The sequence below is a fragment of the Rousettus aegyptiacus genome, unplaced genomic scaffold (genome assembly GCF_014176215.1).
Source record: "Rousettus aegyptiacus isolate mRouAeg1 unplaced genomic scaffold, mRouAeg1.p scaffold_m13_p_2, whole genome shotgun sequence".
NCBI lineage: Eukaryota > Metazoa > Chordata > Mammalia > Chiroptera > Pteropodidae > Rousettus > Rousettus aegyptiacus.
Genome location: NW_023416295.1, coordinates 43185323 through 43208301, shown reverse-complemented (window position 1 = coordinate 43208301; position 22979 = coordinate 43185323). Strand labels below are relative to the sequence as shown.

Sequence of the window (22979 nt, the reverse complement as noted above, 5' to 3'; positions counted from 1 at the left end):
TCGATAGTTTTGAATGTTAGCTTATTTGGAATTTGGGCTGCCATTTGCTCCTGAAATGAGAAATGGACCAAACGAACCACTACAGATTCTGGCTGACAGAAGCACAAATATAAAAACATAACAAGGAGGAAGAACTCAGACCCTGCTGAGGACTCCAATGGGCTGTCTCAGGCAAAAAAAAGGGCTGCGTGAATATTTACTGATATGTTTACGGTTCTGGTGGCCAAGTGGCACTTGGTGGCACCTGGAAACTAAACTGATATCAGGGTTAAGTTAAGCCGATTTGGAGTAAAATCTCAAATAATTTATATTGATGAACTCCAAAGAAATAAAGAAGCTTCGTTATCAGCAGTAGGCCTCCAGCCAAGAATGGTGACAATCCACAAGGAATGAAAGGCCAATTTACTTGAAATGACCTGACACGAGTGTCATCTAACTGAATAAAGAACTATACCCCAGGATTTCTTAACAGCCTTCAAAGATATGGCGACTGAGAGAATGTGTAGAAACTGAAAAATCATCAGTTTATAGTATCAAATATCTAAGAAACTGCCTGCTGTTTAAAGGAATGAAATGTTTGAAAAGGTACTTCAGATAATTATGTCTGCTGTGTGATCTGCTACCATGACCTTTGAAATATATCTGTCATAAAAAAAAATTTTTAAAAATCTAAAAAAGACAAACTTTTCAAATTTAAAGTAGAATAAAAGATACCACTGAATCTGGGGCAATAAATTAAATGCTCAGTTGTCAGAGTGGCTTTAAGATCAGCTGCTTTTTTAACTACTACATTCGGGAAAGAAGGGCCACACTTGTAGTTCACATCAACATATATTTATGGGGTACCTACTACGTATAAGCTATTGTGATAGACATTTTGGCTTCCTTTTCTCATCTTGGTAAATAAATTTTATTTAGGGTTCCAATTTTATTTGGCTGCTAGTAGTTGTATGCAACATTACACAGAAAATGATTGTTGAGGCTCAAGAAGAGGCTCAGTGGGAAGGCATGCTGTGATTGATTAGCGATGCCTTCCATAGGTGTTGATTGGGAAGAGAGGTAGCATGTATGCCATACATTTGCAATCACTGGAAATGGTAGAAAATAAGAAATGACCCTCTGGGTCAAACTCATTCGGCCCAGGATGCTGCTGATGAAAGAGATGTAAAGATGTATTTTGAGAATATTATAGATGCCTAAATTTAACTGATTGGGGATATACCTCAAACATAGATAAATTTTGATTTTCAATTTCATTTTGTATTAGGTGAAATTTGTACGGGCAATAAACCTATCAGCTCTGTAGGCAGCCTCTAGTCCTCTGTGATATAAGAAATAGTGACTTTCTCAGGTAAGAGGACAAATTAGTAGCAGGTATAAGAGATGTAGTTACAAGAAAGTATCAAGTTCTTACTGAGTTCATCTTATTGGGCACTTAAAATGGTATCACCTTGGGTGGTTGGGCTGAAAGATGCATTTCAAGATGCATTTTAGTTTTGAAAAAATAGACTTCCTGTTTATATGGAAATAGAAATAAAATTAAAACATCTACCAAATTGTGTTCAGGGGGATGTGAGTAAAAGTTCTCCAAAGAGCTTGGTGTATTGAAATCCGCCTTGACAACAATGTCCCCATGTAGGAAAATTAGAATTCTAGCTCAGTGTGAGACCTGCCTGTCTTGGCTGGATTCTCTTTTAATTAATTTTCTTGACAGAATAGACATTTCATTTTTGTATTTGTTTCATTCAAAGCTATAGAGTCAACCTCTCCAGTAGTTTGACAGAGTCCTCAACTTAAGATGAAGAATGCATTCATCATTTATTCACCCAAGGCAAAGATTTAACTTAATCATTCTATGTCATTACCAAATTAAAATGTTAATATTGATGCTCACACTCCAAATTTCAATCTAATTTTGAAAAGCCCTTACAATACTTCCGTAATTATAAATGCTACCCATTAGCTAGGATATAATGTCAACACTGACGTTTATTTAGTAGCTACCCAAAGTACCTTTAATTTACCCTCTGCTCATAAGTTGCTAAATACTGTTACCTGTGTACTTACACAAGGATGACATATCTTTTATTACATAAATCTTGAAACTCAACAGGTACTCCATAGCTATACCCAAATTATTATCTGTGGCAGATTAAGAAAACCACATCTTCTTCGACATTCTCCCCATGAAAGGTGAAGGCTATGTTCCCTCCCCCTGACTCTGGGTGGGGTCTGTGACTTCTTTACTAACGAGATAATATGTAATAGTGTTACTGTGCCAGTTGCACTGGGCCCAGAACTTAAAAGACTGGAAGCTTTTATTTTCTGGCCCTTTAAACATTCTTTCTTGTAGATCTGAACCATTTAGTAGAAGGTCTATTTACCTTGGGGGAAGCTCCAGCCACATGGAGAAACTAAAACGCCAAGCATAAGGAGAGAGCAGCCAAGGAGCACCATGAAGTCACACATATGATTGAATCAAGAGGCCATCTTGAAATGCATCTTTCAGCCCAACCACCCAAGGTGATACCATGTGGATCAAAAATGAACCACTTATTCTGGCTCTTTTGGAATTCTGGCCCATAAGATTATAAGCAAAATTGTGTTTTAAGCCACTAAATTTCAAGATAGTTGGTTAAGAAACAATGAATAAAGTAAACAACATCAGCCTTCAACTGGGACTTGCTATGCTGTCCCATCCACAGATTAATGTAATCCAGGTGTCAACTAAAGCCTGTTTCAAAATCTGGGTAAGATTGTCTTGAACTCCTAAAGACATGAAATACTATGGAAATTCAAGGACTTTTTTGAAATATCTACAAGTTCCTGGCTTATATTTTTACCTTGGCCCTCAAGTTCCTATGTATTCTTGTGTTGTCTCCATCATATAATCATCATACAGAAATGTGAAATTCAACTTCCTCTTCAATTTTCACAATAAGATCTCACATCAAGCATTCATTAGTTTAGCAGATCATTAAATTTTCTTTTCTTCACCCTCTCCCCCTCTCTTCCTCTTACCTTCCAACCTTCATTTCCTTCCTTCCTGCCTCCTTTCCTTCCTCTCTCCTTCCTCGTCTTCTTTCTCCCGCCTTTCCTTCCTTCCTTCATCTCTCCTCTCTCCTCTCTCTCTTCTTTACTTATTTGACTCTGAACCTTGGTGTTACAGGATCGTGTTTTATAAAAGAAGCAGGCTGGCTCATGTATGGCTACTCCACTGAGAAAGAGAAATGCTGTTCTCTTTCTCACACTTGAAGTATCCACCTGAGCCAATTGACTTCCGATAGGACTAAATAAAAGACTGAGTTGCTGAAGCTTAATATAGACCCAGGCTATTACTCCTAGAATCTGCACTGCAGAGCCAAAGCCATTGGGTTGAAAGAATTTTCTTTACTGATAAGTTAGTAATTTTCAGTGACGCAAAAGAGAAGAAGGAAGACAACACATTTCAAAGGGTGCTTTACTCAGTTTTAACTTTTAGATCAACTTGCTCTTCATGATTTTTCCCTTAATCACTGTCATCACTGTCTCATGAATCAGAAGCATGCTTTCCTGGTGTAGAAAACAGGTCCTTTACTTTGGCTCTCTTCTCACTTCCATTATGGCCAGTCAAGGACTTCAGTGGTAAATGCAGTCCTAAAATTGATAGGATACTCCCCTAAAGAGATCTTGTAGCACAATTTGTGAAACATGGCCCCTTTAAACAAACAGACCTGAGCTTAAATAACAGCTTTACTTCTATCTGTGCAACGCAAGCTACAAAACTTCTCCTGGCAAGTTTCTAAACCCTTCTGAGCCCAAATTTGCTCATTTGTCAAATGGCAATAATACCGTCTACTACTACAGACTGTTTTGGTTAAGTTTAAATTAAGTATATATTTAGAACTTAACATAGTGCCTGACACATGATGAGCATTTAAGACATGTAGCATTTTAAAGAGTATCAAAGAATAACAGGAGAAGAAAGAATAAGAATGTCAATAATAATAATAAAATTTAAACAAATAAGCCAGAACACGTTACCACAGGGACTATGCTAAGTTACTCCAGACATCCTGCATGTTGGGAACTCTTGCCCAGGATCCCAAAGCACATTCTTTAGATCATGGCACTGATGCTGAATCAATTGAGGGATTTGATTTTATAAAGCCACCAAATATCATTTAACGGGAAATAAAATGAAAATATGGTCAACTTTTTATTAAAAAACAAAGTATGAGTATGAAGTATGGAGATTAAGTTTCTCTCTATAACTGCCAGAATGATCCCTCTAAACTGTCAAAACTGATCGTGCTCCTCTCCTGCTTGAAAACTCTTCAACGATTCTCCATTGCCTTTAGAATCAAGTTCCAGTTCCTTTGGGTAGCGCAAGTGACTTTGGTGACTTGGCCCCGGCTACCTGTTGTCTTGCCTCTCCCTCAGTGTGCCCTTCGCTCTGAGTGTACTGAGATGCTGGGACTACCCTGAACAGCATGTTAACTCAGCCTTCTCTGCTTCTGCCCACCACCCTCTTTCTGCCTGGTGTGCTTCTGCTCGTTGTCTTTCTAAATTTTAGACCTTACTGCCATCTGTCACTTAGAAGTTATCATCTCTACAAAGCAATAATGACTCAACTCTCCGATATAGATGCCCCTCCTCCATGCTTCCCAACCTTGTACCTACCTGTCTCTTGAAACTCATAAACCCCATGTGGGAACCACACATTCACTTGTCTCTAAACTCTATGAGACCGAATTACTGGAAGAATTACATGATGGCTTATGAAATTTACATATTGTCTATTCCATGTTGTTTTGGTGAGAACTAAGTAAGTTCTTGCTACATAGTAGGTGATTCATTCATTACATATGACTATTTCTTATAAAACTCACAGTTTTTATTAGAGTGTTTCAGAAATATTTAAACAATGATAGTATTATTGGGAGACATGCATAGACTCCCCTGTTGACTATTTTTAAAGGAAAGCACTACTTGTTCTTATCCATAAATTCCTCATTGTTGTTAAGAGATTACCTTATTGGATTCTGGTGCAAAATGATATCTGATAAACAAAGTAATAGTGGATTATAACCCAAAGTATAAGATAAATATCCATGATACCATACTGAGATAAACAATTGAATAAATAAATGGTGGAAAAAACAAATACCCTGTATAGAAAAATTCTAGATAATTTATTAGCTAGTTCCCTCTCACAGAGGTCAAGCATACATCTCCACTCTTTAGGTGTGTCTGCGCATAGTGACTTCCTTCTAAAGCGTACAGTTTTGAAAGGGTGGGGGGCAGTAACTTTACGGTGGGAAGACCTGACAAACATTACCTTGGCCAAGTGATCAAGGTCAACATTTACAGTGATAAGTCAAGTTGAAAATTTGTATCCTTGATATAATGTGATGAAAATGGAACTTTACTTTTGTGGTCTTACCCTCAAAACCCAAAATCTTAGTCTAATCATGAGAAAAACATCAGATGAATCTCGACAGAAGTACATTTCACAAAATACTTAAATGGTATTTCTCAAAACTATCGAGGTCATAAAAAAAAAATCTCTGAAATACTGTCACAGACAAAGGGGGCCTCAGGGGACATGATGACTAAATGTAGTAGCAAATTCTGGATGAAAACCTAAACAGAGAAGGGATATTAGGTAAATAGTAAGAAATCTGGAGAAAGTATAGACTTTAGTTAATAATAATATAGTAATATTAGTTCATTAATTATAATAAATGTACCATACTAATATAATATGTTAATAATTGGGGAAACTGGTGCAGAGTATATGAGAAGTCTCTCTCTGTACTATCTTCCCAATTTTTCTGTATATCTAAAGTGTTCTAAAAAAACATTATTTAAAAAAATGTTATCTGGCTGATTCTTGAAGTAGGTTCTCCCACTTTCCTCAAAATACCTAAATGAAAACCCAGAAACTGTCACTAAAACTGAGAACCCATTACTAGATTTTGGGGAGAATTTTTACCAATTATAAAGCAGATGCAGCTGTACTGAGAAAAATAACTGGCGGCTTAATCCTATTTCATCCCCTGAAATGAAGCAGTCTTCTTGATGCGAAAGAAGACAGAGGGCATTGTTCCTCAAGCAGTCCCCCTGGTCTGAAAGCAGACAGACAGGAGGGTACCGTTCCTTCCTATAGTGTTAGGGCTTCCACTCAGAGACTCAGGATCTTTACTAACCAGAAAATTAATCAGTTGACCTTCTACTGAACGGCAGCTGTTTCTGAAGTACTAGCCTTCATCTTTAGGGACAGAGTCACTACAAATAAAACACTGAATGATGGTGGATATTAAATACAAGTAATAATTATTACTAGCAATTTATGAGCCCTGTGCTAAGGACTTTATTTGCATTATTTCATGACACCCTCATAACAATTCCACAAGCTTCAGAAGTGAGAAAAATGGAGCACAGAGAAATTAAGTGACTTGTCAAGAGATACACAGATAGAAAGTGACAGAGCTAGAATTAAAATCCGAACAGTCTAATTTTAAAGGTCACACTTTTAACTATTTCACTGAACTTCATAGAAAACTTCAGTAGCAGTGTATGCTGAGGATCGAGATTCTTATTGTACTTTAATTATAATCTTTATTTGTACTTTAGTAGTTTTGATTTACTCAATAAATATTTTTTGCATTTGTACTGTGTGGCCAGGTCTTATGCTGGCACTGGACTTACAGTGGTGAACCAGAAACAAAGACACACCCCTATACACAAGAGATTCAGAGTCCACTGGCTTGGGGGATGAATATGCCATTTCAGCCCAGGAGAACCACGCTAGATCTGAGCCTATGTACCAGATACTGAGAATCAGCTTAGGAATTAACATCAGTTTGCTCCTCTTTTGTATATCTAATACAGAAGATTCTATAGTACATAAGGGGACAGTGAAAGAAGCTCAAGACCAGTCTCAAAGATTTGCCAGTGGGTAAACACTAAAGTCCAAGGGAAAGGGGGTGCCATCCTGAAAACTCAAAGAGAATGTATCTCTAATAACCATTTCACGTGAGGGCCATTACCTTTCAGAAATCTTATGCTTAGTGCCTTTAATAAGCTACAAAAAGAAAGAGCCCATTGAAACTGGAGCAGAAAGCCATACAGGTAAAATAAGTTCAGATAAAATATTAAAAATAAACAAACAAATGAAAGAATGAGATATCAAAGCTCAACTCTCACTTTTTCGGGAGAACTCTCCTGTAGTAAACTCATTTCCAATCACTCTTTATTAAAACATTCTGCTTTGTTTTTTTTTATGACACATTTGTTTACTCATTACTGCCTGTCTTTTCCCACTGGGATACAAGATCTATGAAATATGAATATTATTTGTTTGTTCACTGATCAATATTCAGTTCTTAGAATATCATCCACCACAAACTAGAAGCCCAACAAATATTCAACGATTGAATATGCAGACAACAACATGCAAATGGAGATGGGTTAAAATACAAAAATTTTTCTTATGTTAACCAAATTATAATAGTAGAATTTAAATTGACATTGAAGTTAATAAATACGCATATTTTTTTAATGTAAGCACTCAGGATCAACAAATCAATGGAAAAGAATATACAGGCCCAAAATGATGTGACACTTACATGGTCATTTGTTTTTCAACAAAGTGCCAGAGTAATCCAATGAAGAAAAAAGAACTTTTCAATAAATAATACAACTAAAAAAATAAACTTCAACTGCTATTGTATACAAAAATTATTGAGATGGATTATAGAGCTAAATGTAAAAGCTAAAACCATAAAGCGTTTAGAGGAAAAGATAAAGGAATATATTCTTGAGTTGTGGGCAGGCAAAGATTTCTTAGTTTACATAAAGTAATAACCCCCCAAAATTTTTAAATGACAAACTAGACTTCATCAAAACTAAAAATGTCTGCTTATCAAAAGATACAATTAAAAAAATGAATAAGCAAGATCCAGATTTAGAGAAAATATTCACAGTATAGATATCTGACCAAATGGGCGTCCAGGATATATAAAAAATTCCTACTACTCAATAATAAAAAGACAAACATTTCAACTGAAGTTTAGACAGTTCACAAAAGAAGATATATGAATGGTAAATGAGTACATGAAAAAGTATATACAATTATTAGTCGTCAGAGAATTGAAAATCAAGACTAGAATAAAATACCATTACACACCTACCAAAATGGTAAAAATTGAAAACAATGACAGCACCAAAGAGTGATGAGATTTTGAAGGCACTAAAACTTTAATAGTTACTTGGAAGAAAGTACAATGGTACAATCACAAATATCTGGCAGCTTCTCCTAAAATTAAATATACACTGACCTTTTTAAAAATTTCAGGTGTATAGGACATTGGTTAGACATTTATATAGTTTATAAAATGATCTCCCTAATTGTTTTTTCTCTCCTCTGGCTCTCCATCTAGCCAATACATTAATGCTAAGTACATTCCCTATGCTGCATACACTGACCTTTTGACCCAGTAATTCTAATACTAGGCATTAGTTCAAGAGAAATAAAAGCATATGTTCACAAACATACCTGTACAAAAATGTTCAAGGAACTTTATTCATATAGCCCCAAAGTGGAAAAACCAATGTATTGATCAATAAGAGAATGAATAAACAAATGGTGGTATAACCCCACAATGGAATACTACTAAGCAATTAAAAAGGAAAAAAAAACTTATATACTCAACATGGATAAATCTCAAATGCCTTATGTTGGTTGAAAAAAGTCTTATAAAAAAGAATATATATTGTATAGTTTAATTTATGTGAAATTCTAAACAGGTAAGACTAATCTATGGTGGAAAATTCAGAACCGTGGTTTTCTCTGGGGATGGTGGAAGAGGCATAAGAGAAGTTTCTGAGGTGAAGATATATCAAGATGTATTTCTTACTGAGAAATGATAAAATAGTTGTTTTAAGATAATAAGTTCTGGGGTGGTTTGATAGGCAAGATTCGATTACCAAAACAAAATCTATGTCTAAATAAGTATTAGACATAGATTCTATTCTATTAATACAAAAAAATATAAACAGTACTTTCTGAAAAAGTAACTGCATTATATAAATGTAACAATTTACTGATAATGTAATTAAAATACTATAATACATGAATGAAAACTAGCAAACTGCAGGTAAGCACATACTCGATTTATTTTCTTACATAGTGAAAAGTTAAATGATATTGGTTCATTTTTGTGTTGATTAATTAGAGGAATATTGATTAAAGAACATTTTTGTAAAAGAAGCATGATAATTTCCATTTCACTGGAGTAAAAAAAATCAAGCAAAATATAATCTATATATTGTAAGATTCAGAAAAGGAAAACAAAATAAAAATTCAGAAAAAATAAGGTAATGGATATAAAACAAAATCTCTCATGAAAAACAAAGATTCTCAGATTAGATTAAAAAATTAGATTCATATGTATGCAGTTTATAAGAAATATGCTTGAAATAGAAGGAATAAAAATGAAAGAATGAGTAAGGAACTGTTGGTTTAAATGTACATCCCTTAGAGAGGTCTTACCCGAAACCCCAGTGTTAGATCCTCTTATGACATGTGGTATTTTCTCCTTGTGGAATTTATCACAACTGTTATTAAATTCTGATTTGCATGACTTTTTTTTTTTGTCTGCTTTGCACTCTAAACTCTGCAAGGAAAGGAACCCCATCTGTTTTGCTCACTGCTTTATTTCCGGTGTCCAACATAGTGCTCAGAACATAAGAAATAATCACTGAATAATTGTAGTGAAAAAAATAAGTAGAATAAAAGAGCACAGATTACAAGATTAATTTCCAACTAAATAGATTTCCAGGTAAAAAGCAATCAAATAAAACAAAGGAGTATTTTTTAATCTGTAAAAGAAACACTTTCCAGTTGGGAACCTATTTGTGCAAGTAATATGGAATCAAAATGCATATAAAGCAAGGAATACTAACAATTCAAGGAGAGAGATTGATGATAACAGACTATAAATATGTTCAACTACCTTACTGACAAAATACCATGAATTTACAAAAAAAAAAAAATTAATACTAATGTATCCATATCAATCGGCAGTAAAAAGTAAAAAGAATTGGCCAGAGGTTTCCACTTCCAAATAGAATGAAGATCTTAAACGACTGTCAATACCTTCATAACAACAAGAAAAAAAGAGATAAAATTCCTACTTCATTTTAGAGTTGTCAAAGGGTGAGTGATTTACACAGAGAAATCCAAATGAACTAAATTCCAGCCAGGAGTCTTTTATAAATGAATAAAGAGCAGTGACTGCTTTCATGTCTGGGACCAATTGCTTATAGGTAGGTAAAAGATTAGCCTATCATCATCAGAGTAATTGCTGAAACTAAGAAAACAAGGTAAGTTTTTAATGACAGTGCAGGCTGACATGACATATTGGTAACCGCGAGAGCCACAAATGCAAAAGTAAAGCTCTCAGCTTGACATTTCTCCTCTATGGGAAGTCTGCTGCGATAGTGGCAGTGAGTATAGCACTGAACAATAAAAATTTTATTTTCTTGTACATTACTTAGGTTTGAGGCCCTGCTGGAGTTGAATTAAGAAGTGAACTGAAATGAACTCAAGCTGCAATTCGAACTCCTTCCAGTTCAAATCTTGATTGTAACCAGTCACTCAACGTAGCCTGAGTAGTTACAGTTGGGTTGAAGAGCACGGAGAGATAGTCACGATCTCTTCTGAAACCAGAAATAAACTGAAATGAATGAAAGCTCCAGCCTATCTCCAGCTAGGCACTACAGGTGGTTGAATTAAAATGATCAGCCCTTCATACTACCTCCCTGACATAAAAAAAAATCACATATCTTCCCTATGAAAAACAGAACACAACAAAAAAATTATTTAACTCAAACGGTATCTAGTAAAAACTTTATCCACTTTATTTTTTCTATACAAGATGTTTGGTATGCAATAAATATTTGTGAAATTATGCAAAGAAAGAAAAATGTGACCCCTAGTCAAGAAAGAAACAATCAATACAGGCAGGCTCATAGATACCCCTGATGTTAGAACTAAAGTCTGGAAGTATATAATAACCTGTGAAGAATTACATGCTAAAATTTTTGAGGAAAAGTTAGACATAACAACAGTTGGGAAGTTTCAGCAGAGATATGAAAGTTGATAAAAGAACCAAATCAAAATGTATAACTGAAACAAATAATATTAATATAATACATTATTATATTACTACAGTATAATATCAGAAATGAATGGACTTTATAGAAGTCAGCAAACTCTAAGAAAATCCCCAAACTGAAGCATGAAAGAAAAAAGAATAAAAAAAATTAGAGTGTACGAGATCTGTGGACCAGTAACACGTGATTCAACATATGGTAACTGAGCCTAGAAAGAAAGAGGGAGAATAGGAAAAAGTAAATATTTGAAGAGATATTAGTTAAATATTTTCTGAGATTAATAAAAGTTATCGACCCTTTAATTGAAGAAGCGCAGTGAACCCCAAGCAAAAGAAATACAAAGGAAAATACATGTAGGCATAACATAGTCAAATGACTGCAAAACAAGGATAAAAAGAAAATGATAAAAGCAGTGAAAAATAAAGACACGTTAAATTAAAGGGAACAAGAAGAATGATGGTAGGTTTTTCCATTAGTAACAGTGGAAGCCAGAAGACAGTGACATTTTAAAAGGGTTGAGAGTAAGAAAAAATTGTCAACCCAAATGGTAAGGTGGCCATTTTTAAGCATTAAGGTAACACTGATTTCGATTTCTTCTAAATACTTTGTACATTTTCTATAACAATAACACATGCAAGTCTGTGTCCAGCCACTAAAGTGGCTGCCAGCTCCTCCATCAAAGCCCAAATTTTCCTTTTTGGAATATTGACATGGCAGACCAAAATAATTATTTGTGGCTGCATGCATTCATTTATTCAAAACACTTTTTATTAAGTATCTTGATATTTAAAACACTGAAAGGAATAAAATATACGTAAGACATGATTGCATAGTTTAATGAACATATGTTCTAGCAGAAGAAAACATATAGACTCACAATTAACTGCAATATAGGGCAAAGAGAGGAACAAATAGCCATGGGATTAAAAGCTTTAGAGAGAAGATTTCATTTAAATCGAACTTTGAATGATGGGATAAATTTGAGGGAGATGCCGTAATTGAAATAGAGAATAACTAAAGTGGAGAGAATGTCAAAGTGAAGATCAAATGGCAGAGAAGCAGGTGGCTGATTTGTAGACTAAGATGTAGTTGAGTTTGTAAGTAGCATAGAATGCTCTGAGAAGAGAAATAAAGCCGGGTAAAAAAAATAGTTTGGTATGAGATTTCCAAGGATCATGAAGGCCAAGAAGTTTGTAGTTTGATAGGTAATGGGGGAATAATTTAAGGTCTATGAGTGGGTGAGTGATGCAATCTAAATTACAATTTAGGAAGAACAAATAGAAGGCTATTAAAATTGTGCAGCTGAGAGGTAATGAAGCCCTTAAGTAGGATGGTTGCTGTGGCAATTGGAAGAATAAAATGGATAGGAGAGGCTTTGGGGAGGTAAAATAAATGGGGCTTGGCTCCTGATTGCATATGCCTTTCCACACCCTCTGTTTGACCCTCATTCCTTCCCTCCTCTGATCATAAAGGTATATAAGATGTCCCTTAATACACTGCCTTATATTTCCTGGAAAATTTCTCATCCATATTAGGTGAAGCTTCATTTGCAATATCTATGAAAGACACCCCAAAGGACAATTCTTGATGTTCAAAATGAAGAAGTAATATTCTACATCAACACTAGTACTGTATTTTATCTGTATCCTGGATTTACAGGTCAAGTTCTTCCTCTTTATCGTCAATACTTATTCTCAAATAATGTGAACGTACATTAGTATATTTCTTATTGAAGCTCTGGGCTGCTCATGCAGAATGGAAATCAAGATCATAAAATTAAAGTTATTAAAAATGATAGTAAATTTCTTTCTTTGTTCAGCTTTAAGAGCATCTCTGCTCTTTAATAGCTTTAGAGTATTAATTTTATGTTGTTAGAAAAAGGACTTTAACAATGGAATTACATAACTAAATTATGAGAAATTAAGAAAAGCAATCATCAAAATAATTGTTTATAATTCAATTGCTGATCGAAATCCAAATAACGTATTAGTCGCTTCACTTTTTAAAGGCCAGAAGAGTAGAAAATATTTTGTATGTTTATATTTCTATTTTTTACCATTCGTGGATTAGTCTAAAATGGGTTGAAGTTGCCAGCACGTGGTAACGAGGAAGGGACTCTCCAGCACGGCAAGTCTTTCCTGGGAGGCATTGCCCTTGAGATGTGTAGCTAGCTGTAGAAGACCTGCATGGTCGCATCAGACTCGGGGAGTTTTGTATTCCCGTGCCCTGGACTTTTCTGCAGAAACCCATAGGATAACAGGGGCCACAGATGACGAGCTCATAGTGAATGAGCGGCAGTGAGCAGCAGTGCATCGGAGCACGGCGGCTGTGGCTGTAACGCTGCTGGGATGCTCCATGGTGTAAAGCGGGGAACTAGGAAATGGGGGAGTCTGTTTACAGCTCAGACTTCAAGCAGAAAATTATCCTCCTGATAAAAGAGGCAAAAAATTCCACCTCTACCCCAGCCCCTGCAGTTTTACAGCAAATCTTGGGCTAAGCAAACAGAACTCAGTGCAAATGTAGGACAGACAGCAAGTGCTCAGGTAAATAGAACAACTAACTTTTATTAAGTGCTAACTGTAACTGTAACTAAACACTCTCTCTAAACACTGCATTATTTTTATTTAACTGTTTAAACACCTTTCTTAGCATACTAATTTAATGTACGAAAAAAGTGAGATTGAGAGGTTAAGTAGCTTGACCAAGATCAACAGTCCTGAACCAGGATTCAATCCTAACTCGACTTATTAGATCAATGTCAAAAACAAGCTTTAAATCTTGTCCCTACACTGCCTTTTGCTTGGATGAAGTCAGCAGACTCCTTCTATAGAAGATATTGATGCGAATGAAGCAAGGCCTGTGTTAAATGTGTACTTCTAGTGAGCCCTGAACGTTTTGGCCAGCATTGGTGAGGATTAGCTTTCCCAGAGAATTTATCTGGAGAATATTTACTTCCAGAGGATCCACCAAGGGGGTATTTTTATTTCAAATGCCTAGGGGAAAGAATTTTTAAAACACAGAAGAGAATGTGCTGTCTCTCAAGAGTCTCGTGAACACGCAGGAAGAAATGTATTCATATTACCTCTCCAGGCCATGAAGGCTTCTAGAGTGGTTATTGTCACTGGGGGCCAGGAGTGAATTATTTCCCTCCACTCATGTTGCCAAATGAAAAAAATGACATTGCGATAAGATTATGGGAATAAAAGAGCTACATTTAGACATAGATCTTAGGCAAGATCAAGTAGGATAAAAACTGAAGAAAATAAGCAAAAATGAGACAAGCAAGAAGAATAACGTGCCAGATTTGAGTGGGGAATCTTTCCTTAGCCGCAGTACAAAAAAGGAGAGGCTTATTCCATGTCCTTGGGGGAGGAGCGATGCAGATGATGTAAGGATAGCATTGCATGTGGTTTTGTCTCCCAACTTTGCAAGTTCTCTCTTTCTCCTTCTCCCTCTCTGTCTCTCTCTTTCAGCTCTGTTGTTGTTGTTATTACTATTATTTTACCTTCAAAAAAATTTGCTAGATCATTTGCATCCTTACAAAATACCTTAAATCTCTCACTAGACTAAGGAACTTATAAATACATAAATATAAGCATATAGTTTCAACAGAAATATTTACATAAATATTTCATAATTCATGTTCACATATAATATTTATAAGTATATATATGTAAACTACATATGTATTTATTTAGAAGTTAATGTATACTATATTATATGTAGACCTCATTCCAGAGTTTGGGTTTAGTAGTTCTCAACAAAGCATTTCTTGTCTTCGCAAAGTCCTGAAATAAGAAATCCTTCTAGATATTCTTGTGTGTAGATTCCCAGGCCAGAGAGGGGGGTGAACGCCACCTGATCATTAAAGTCTAGAGTCTGGTGTCTGGTGAGGTAGGATTGAGTGGCGGTGGGAAAGACAAAGCCGAGACGACAGCACAAGAATTCTGACTGGGAATGGCACTTCTGACACCGCCACAGAATGAAGCGCACAGAACACAGAAGTCCACATGTATAAACCAACCTCTGAAAGTGTGATTGTCACAAGGCTCAGAGCTGTGTTGGAAATTCGAGAGTGTCAGCAATAATTTTTGTGTCTAAGGACACTATCTGAGTTACACAAACAAGAGGGTGTTCACCATGAAGCCAAATGAGCCATTCATGGATGAGAAGATTGTGACTATATTAGCATTTTCTCGGTAATGGGATCTGTGGCTCCTTGGGTGTGTGTGTCCGGGGAGGGGGACAGCGGGGCGTGACATGGGGATTGGGAAGTAGTACCAGTGAGAATGCTGACTTTCATTAGTAAATGACCATTCATGCTTCAACCCAGTTATTCTAGTCCCTTCTCAACATGGAGAAGATCCACTATGAGGAAGGTGAGGAGTGAGATTTTAAGTATATATGAAATGTTCTGCGGACCTCTCCCTCTCTCCCCTCACCCCATGTGTGTGTGTGTGAATTATACTGTGGCAATATAAAGTGACATTTAGGTGGGGCTAGTATACAGTGTGTCCCCATATTCATATTTGCAGAAACTCAGAGACAATGCATAAAGCAACTCTAGGGAGAGCAGCAAATTTTTGACGATGGCGAAGGAGGCATGACTAAACATTTGCTCTTCCAAATTCCTGCCCTTTGTTCTTTCTCCTAATCCACGGTGATTCCTCAGTAATAAATATACTACTACAAGTAATAATATAGTATTATTGTTATTGCCATAATATTATTGTTATTGCTATAATTTTATTGACTGCATATTAAAATCTTCGCATGCATCATCTCATTTATTTCTCACAAACGAGGTAGGTGACAGAGCCCAAACTTGAATATAGTTCTGCACACAGACCTTAACACTCTACAGTGGTTTTTATTGGTTGGTTTCTTGTTTGCAGTTCACCTATGTATTACTTCATCCTGTATATATTGTTTTAATTCCTAGTACAAAGATGTTACATATAAACAAAGCAGGACTAATTCGGAGAAAGAGCAACAACAAAAAAAATCCCTTCTTCTTTACTTTCCTTCCTCCTCCTTCCCCTCCCTCCAAAGACTGCTCAATAAATACCTCCTCTGTGTTAAGTACGATGCTAGGCACTGAGAATATGTGTGAAAAAGATAAAAATCACTGTGCTTGTAGAGTTCATGGTCTAGTTAAGAGAAAAAGTATACTGATAGTTAACTATAATTTCATGTCTTGTAAACCTCAAATCAGAGCCGTGCAGGTACCACTGACTTGCCTGCTCATTCTCTCCCTCGGTTTTCTCTTTCTATCAACATCTTACTTGGTACACAGAATATTTGGGGGGGGGGGGGTGTTTACAGAATATTTTTAATATTTTAAGTATATTCCTAATATACTTAAAATCCTGTGAAATTATTTTTCTATCATCACTTTTAATAAACTTAATATTTAAAAATCTATATCAAACCATATGACATACATGGATGAGCTTCAAGAAATCTGTAAACTCCCTGAAATTATATATTGTGTGCATAAGTGCATTCTTCTAGAGACGTCTCTAGCTTTCATTAGATTCAAATCTATGACTCCAAAATAATTAAGACCTAACGAATATTTAAATTGAGAAACTAAGCCCCAAGGATTTTTTCCCTTATAAAATTAGGGTGCTTTAGCATACAATCCTGACGCAAATACTGTACTTACATCAAGAGCCACGGACTGCTTCGCCCAAGACTTCTTCACTTGATCGTACATAATTGTGTTGTTGATGCCAAGGCCACAAAAGATAACAAAAGCCTAAGAAAGAGAGAGACCACGAATTAAAAATCCCAATATCTCATTGGCATAATCTAATATAAAACCAGGCAGTCATCAGGGATGGGCCTGAAAATGTAATTTTATTGTACAAAGAGGTAGGCCTTGGGGAAATATGTACATTAACATTCTTAATTACTATTGTCATGGAACGGCTTTATAGCTCACATTGCACATCAGAAAAAATTATTAATTTAATGTCATTGCGAAGAAACGTCATATATTCAAAAACATGCTTACGGTCTGTTTAAATGTATTTTTTATTTAGGTTGTGGACTGATTTTGGTAATTCCATTCTGTTTAACCAAAGTAACCTCTTTCAGCAGCTAGGCTATAAAATATTTTGGTAAAGAAACCAAATGCGTGTATATCCATAAGTTAAATGTTAAGAGGAAGGAGAACTGATTTAGAACCAGTTAGTAGAGAAGCTGTGAGGTGTTCTTGGCTAGAAAAAAATAATTCTGGAGTTTTCATGTTGGTCACTTGAAGCCTGCTCAAGGCCAAGCTCCCTAGCTAGAGGGCAGACAGGAGTAAAAGGAAGCTTGTAAACATAAGAAAGGTAATGACAGTACAACTGGTCTCATGACTCTGAACACCCCTGAACAAGACAAAGATAAGACAATTAACACTTTGGAGAAAAGAGTGGGCAATTCAGTTCTGTAATAAAATTAAGATAAAAATAATCAACGGTTCAGAAATAACCTAATTAGTAAAAAAAGAGAATCAAATCTTACCAAAGCATTAATGTATTCTTTAAATCTTCCTTTAAGCTCTGTCAAACTATTTTAGTATAACGATAATTAATAAGTATTTATCCTTACAAATTCGGGCAAGCTACAACCAGGAGACTACTGATGTCTCAGCTATAACCCTTGGTTCGCAAATTTATTTTTACCTCAAAAAGCCGTTGGTCCGCATCATCAAAAGGTTTTCCGTCAAGTCTATTTAACACTTGAGCCACTCCTGTGGGAAGAGTTTGGGATATGTGGTCATTTTCAGCACCGGACACTGTGTCACTCCAATAAGTAAGCCCGGTTGACTTGATGCCTTCAGTAACTTGAGACACTCAGTTTATTCTGGTTTCTCTAGCACCTGATGTCTCCACGAGAGCAGATCTGAGCTGTACAGAAATGCAGTCTACTTTCCATGCTGCGATATCCAGACTAGGTCTTGATGAAGCCTAGAGTTTTACCAAGCATAAATCTAATTCCCAAAAATGGTTTTCAGGATGACTGTGCGCAATAACTCTGATAAATCTGGCATATATACACACATGTAAATGTATACCTAATGGAATACATATAACTTTGTGTCTATATCTGTATCTATCTGTCTATCTGTCTGTCTGTCTGTCTATCTATCCATATAATTTTTTATTTTTTCAATTCCCAGAAGCACCACGTTTGTGTGAGGCAGTATGACACAGTGATTATGAACATCGGCTCTGGAGTTAGACTGTCTTGGTTCAAATTTCAACTCCACGTGGCATCAGCAGTGTTACTTTGAACAAGTTACCTAACTTTCTTAGCACTGAATTTCCTCATCTGTAAAATGAGGGTTAATGTTAATTATCTCAGAGGGTGATGAAGATTAAGATTAAATGAGATAATGAATGGAGTGAACATTCAAGAAATGTTAGGAATTATGATAGAGTTAACCTTCAAAGCAAGGCTAGTTCTGTTGCCTGCTGCCAGGGGAGTACATACAGTTCTCACATGATTAATTTACGTGTGCTTCCTCTTTACAAAGTTCATGCCCAGCGTTATACCAGATGTTTGAGGGCATGACTATCAAAACACAGAAGCTTAACCAGAAAAATTCAACAATCTTCAAAGCCATTTCTCTGTGTCACCATTTACTACAAACGAAAAACAGCTATAATTCTAAAGCATGCTTGTATTTTTAAAACACCTAATTTCCCATCAGGGAGATAAGTCACAATGCCTTAAAATTATTTGGTCAGTAGCAGTGTCTTGGAGTTTAAGAGGTAACCTTGGGGGAAGCAAAGAGAGGCAAATAGGTACATGAGTTACCTTATGTCTCCTAGAAAAATATCCTATTTTTATTGTGTTTCAATAATTTTAACTAATGTCTACATCCTTCATGACTTCTTTAGTTCAACCATTGACCTCTTCTTGCTTAGACTTCTTAGGTTTGATATTTTTCTGACTGAGTTTTTGAGGGAAAATCATAAGAATAGGGAGGGAGAGAAAAACTGGAAGTTGTTTTGGCCCACGGTTCCCTTATTCTGTGGAAAGTGCAGCCTATTCCAGAAGTATCCAGGCAGAAAGATAAGTGTTCAGTATAATAAAGCATGTTCTTTCTTCCTTCGCATTTAATTTATGTGTAAAAACATAAATGTAAAAAGTATATAGATGCAATGGTCAAGTCTGTACTATGAGTTCAGATGCCTGCGTTTTAGTCCTGACTTGGCTACCAGCTCACTCTGTGACTCCATTTGTCTTTATGCACATACTCTCTCTCTCCCTCTCTCTCACTCTCTCTCCCCGCCCCCCAACCCCTCTCTCCCTGCCTGTTTCCCTTCCTCACCCTTCTCTCCCTCCCTTCCCACCTCCCTCTCTCTCTCTGCCTCAATTTTCACAAGATAAGATAAGAGAATCCTATTACTTGCTTTCTAAGGCCTCATACAACTACAAAATTACTGATTATTTATTTAAGGAAATATTATTTATTATTAAATATTATTTATTTAAGGGAATAAATATTTTTTCACTGTCCTGATTAATATTGATTCATCAGGAGTCTGCACTTATAAGATTACACAAGAGTATGAGACATAAGTTGGTTAGTCCTGGACATAAAAAGGGAAACACATAAAAAAGATATGGGTATATTTTAAAGTAAATTTGTATTTCTTTAAAAAAAATGTGTAAACACTTAGATAATGTCTTACCAATTATTTGGTGGTTGCTATTCCAAATAGGTACGCAGAGAACTGATCTTATGTGAAAACCAGATATCTGGTCAGCCTAGGATATAAGAAAGTAGTTAATTAAAATTAAATGCTATTTATTCACTTCTGATTTATATATTACCACTCTTCATAACAAATATATTTTTCAAAAGTTTAAAAAGACACATTATAACTTAATTTTAGTACATATACTCACCTGTCTCTTTTAATTTAAAATATCACTATGAACATCCCAAGGAAATCAAGCCTAATCAAGCAAGACACCCAATGCCAACACTACCTCCCTAATCCCTACAGACACAGAGAACTTGATGTAAAACTGTCTTTATCATGATCATGCCTCCAGAAAAGAATTCAGGCAACAGACTCTTCTCTGAGCATTTTAATTAAACCAGTGGTCAATTATCTCTCCTTGTCTGGGCACATCTGTTAGTAAAAATGCTTGAATCTATAATGCTGCCATGTGTATATTTACTTTACCTACATTTTTAACATTACTAATTTATTGTGTATATTATAAAATCATATACAAAAAAAATGAAATTGCAAAAGATAAACGCAGAAGTTCAAAGAGCTTCATTCTGTACCCTAACAGATTGTCAAGACATGACATATTTAAATTATGAAGGTATAATTACCAGATCAGAGAAACATCTGTCAGTGACAAGCTGCACTTAATATTAAAACCAATAGTCCATATTTGAACTGTTAGATAAGAGCTCCTAAAGATTAGGTTTCATGTGTTAATGTGACCTTGATTTCTAATGAAAAAAGGTCAACCTGCCATCCCAATACTCTAGGAGAAAAAAATAATATATCAAGGTTTTGGATCATGATAATTGGAATAAAAATATATTTTTATATTTTTAAATATTCATTGTGGAAGTTAAGAGCTACATATTTTAACAATTTTAAACTGGAAGTTAATTTACATACCTAAATTTTATATTTCAATTTTTTTTTCAGTTTCCTCTGGAAAATTAATTTTAAGAATTAAATTTAAGAATTCTTAATACTAATATGTTAGTTTCTTTTAGTACTGTTTTGATCTTGTTCAAGTAACCTTTCCCTACTGTTGGCTCATGACGATATTCTCCTAAATGACTCTTTTCCTAGAATCTTTATTGTTCTAACTTTTAACTTTCACATTTAGATTTATAATCCAACTAAAGATGGTTTGGGGGTATAGTTTGAGTTGAGTCAAGATTCTTTTTTTTTTTTTCCAGTGGATATCTAATTGACCCAGCACCATTTTTTTTGAAGACAGGGGGCGGATACCTCTCTCCACCATTCTGCAGTACTACATTTTTTCATTAATCAAATGTTCAAATATGTTTGGATTTGTTTCTAGATCCTCTATTCTACTTTACTGATCTATGTGTCTAGCCTTATATCAATACCATACTGCCTTAAATAAGAGTGTTATAATAAGTCTTGGCATCTGGTAGTATAAATCTTCCAACTTCGTCTTTCTCCTCTAAGGTTGTTTTGACCATTTTTGGTCCCTGGAATTTCCATACTCATTTTAGAATCAACTTGAAGTTAACACACACACACACACACACACACACACACACACACACAGCCGAGATTTTTATTGGGATTCTACTGAGTCTATCAATCAATTTGGAAGAGAACTGACATCCTTACAAAATTGAGTCTTTAAATCCATAGCATTCCTTGGTTTAGGGTTCTTAAAATTTCTCTAAGCAAACTTTTATAGTTTTATATGCAAAAGTTTTGTATATAATTTGTTATATTTGTACCAGATGTTTTAAAAGTTTATGTTATTTTAAATGGTATTAATAATTTATTTTCTAATGCTTTCAATTGGCATATAAAAATATAATTGGTTTTTGTATATTGAACTTGCATCCATCAATCTTGCTAAATTCAATTACTAACTTTAATATCTCATCTGTGGTGTTTTGAATTTTCTAGGCACATCATGTTATCTTACTCTTAAATTCTATGCCTTTTAATCATTTGACTTTTTTCTCTTTTAGTTTATTAACAGAGTAAATTATATCAATTGATTTTTGAGAATTCCATATACAAACAAAAAAAAACATGGCATAAATCATTGACTCAGTGAACTCTTTCAACATATATTTATTTACCATCTTCTATGCACCAGACACATTGCTGGGTGTCAAGGATATAAAAATGGACTTAAACAGTTATGACCCTTGAGGCACTCACGGTCTAGTAAAGATAGAAACAGTTAAGATAAAATAAGTGTCCAAGTAAAGAATGTTCAAAACACTATAGAAAAGCCAGCAACTGACTGTTCAGAGAAATCAGGAACAGCTTTAGAACTTTAAAAGTAGGTGTTCAAAGACGAAGATGACAATGATGATGATAAGCTAACATTTTCTGGATGTTCATTCCATATCAAGTACCCTGTTCAGTGCTTTCACATGTGTTATCTCATATACTTATTAAAACAACTCTATGAGGTAAATACTGTTAATATCCTCCTTTAACATAAGAGATTAACTACCTTGAAATTGGAGAGATTGGTTCAAAAGAAACCAGACAATGACAAACACATCCATCAAAATTATCTTCCAAAATAATAAAGTGCTTTTCTTCTTCTCCCAAGGTATAATGTCTGAATTACAGCAATGCTAGTGAACCTGAAGAAAAGGAAGTCGATTTTAGAGAGGTCTGAGAGGGATACTCTACAGACTTGGGCTAGCCCGAGCAGCACTGGAATGGTTGGGTCTGTTGTGTTTTTCTGAGGGTCATACTCATTTGTTGGTGGTCTCAAACCAGCACTGAGCAGTAGAAACGATTACTTCTGCCAACTGCAGGGCAACCATAGGATCTACCTAACCTCTCCTAGGAAATCTGAAGCAGCTAGGGAAAGAGTTGACAGTACAAGAAGAAAAGGAACAGGGAGTGACTGAGAGAAACAACGAAAGAGATACCTTGAGAAGCTGGTAGTGAGAAAAACGAAGTTTAGGCTGTTTGCCAGTGAAATGAAAGTTTTTTGTTTTTTTTTTAACAAAATGATTTGTAGTTTCTCCAAATAATTTTTTATATTATAGGAAGATGGGAGTATGTGTTCTCCCATCCCCATGGAGGATAACACTGAAG

At 35.3% G+C, this 22979-nt stretch overlaps 1 protein-coding gene across 3 annotated transcripts in view; it reads right to left on the bottom strand.

Moving 5' to 3' along the window:
- PDE11A (phosphodiesterase 11A) overlaps nucleotides 1-22979 on the bottom strand; it is a 312968-nt gene that overhangs the window by 128997 nt on the left and 160992 nt on the right. For all 3 annotated transcript variants that reach the window (XM_016152597.2, XM_016152596.2, XM_036236781.1), the window contains 3 exons: nucleotides 19857-19932; nucleotides 17838-17905; nucleotides 16832-16924 (listed from right to left, as the gene is read on the bottom strand). In XM_016152597.2, coding sequence (XP_016008083.2) covers nucleotides 16832-16924; nucleotides 17838-17905; nucleotides 19857-19932 — 237 coding nt within the window. The remainder of the gene's footprint in view (nucleotides 1-16831; nucleotides 16925-17837; nucleotides 17906-19856; nucleotides 19933-22979) is intronic.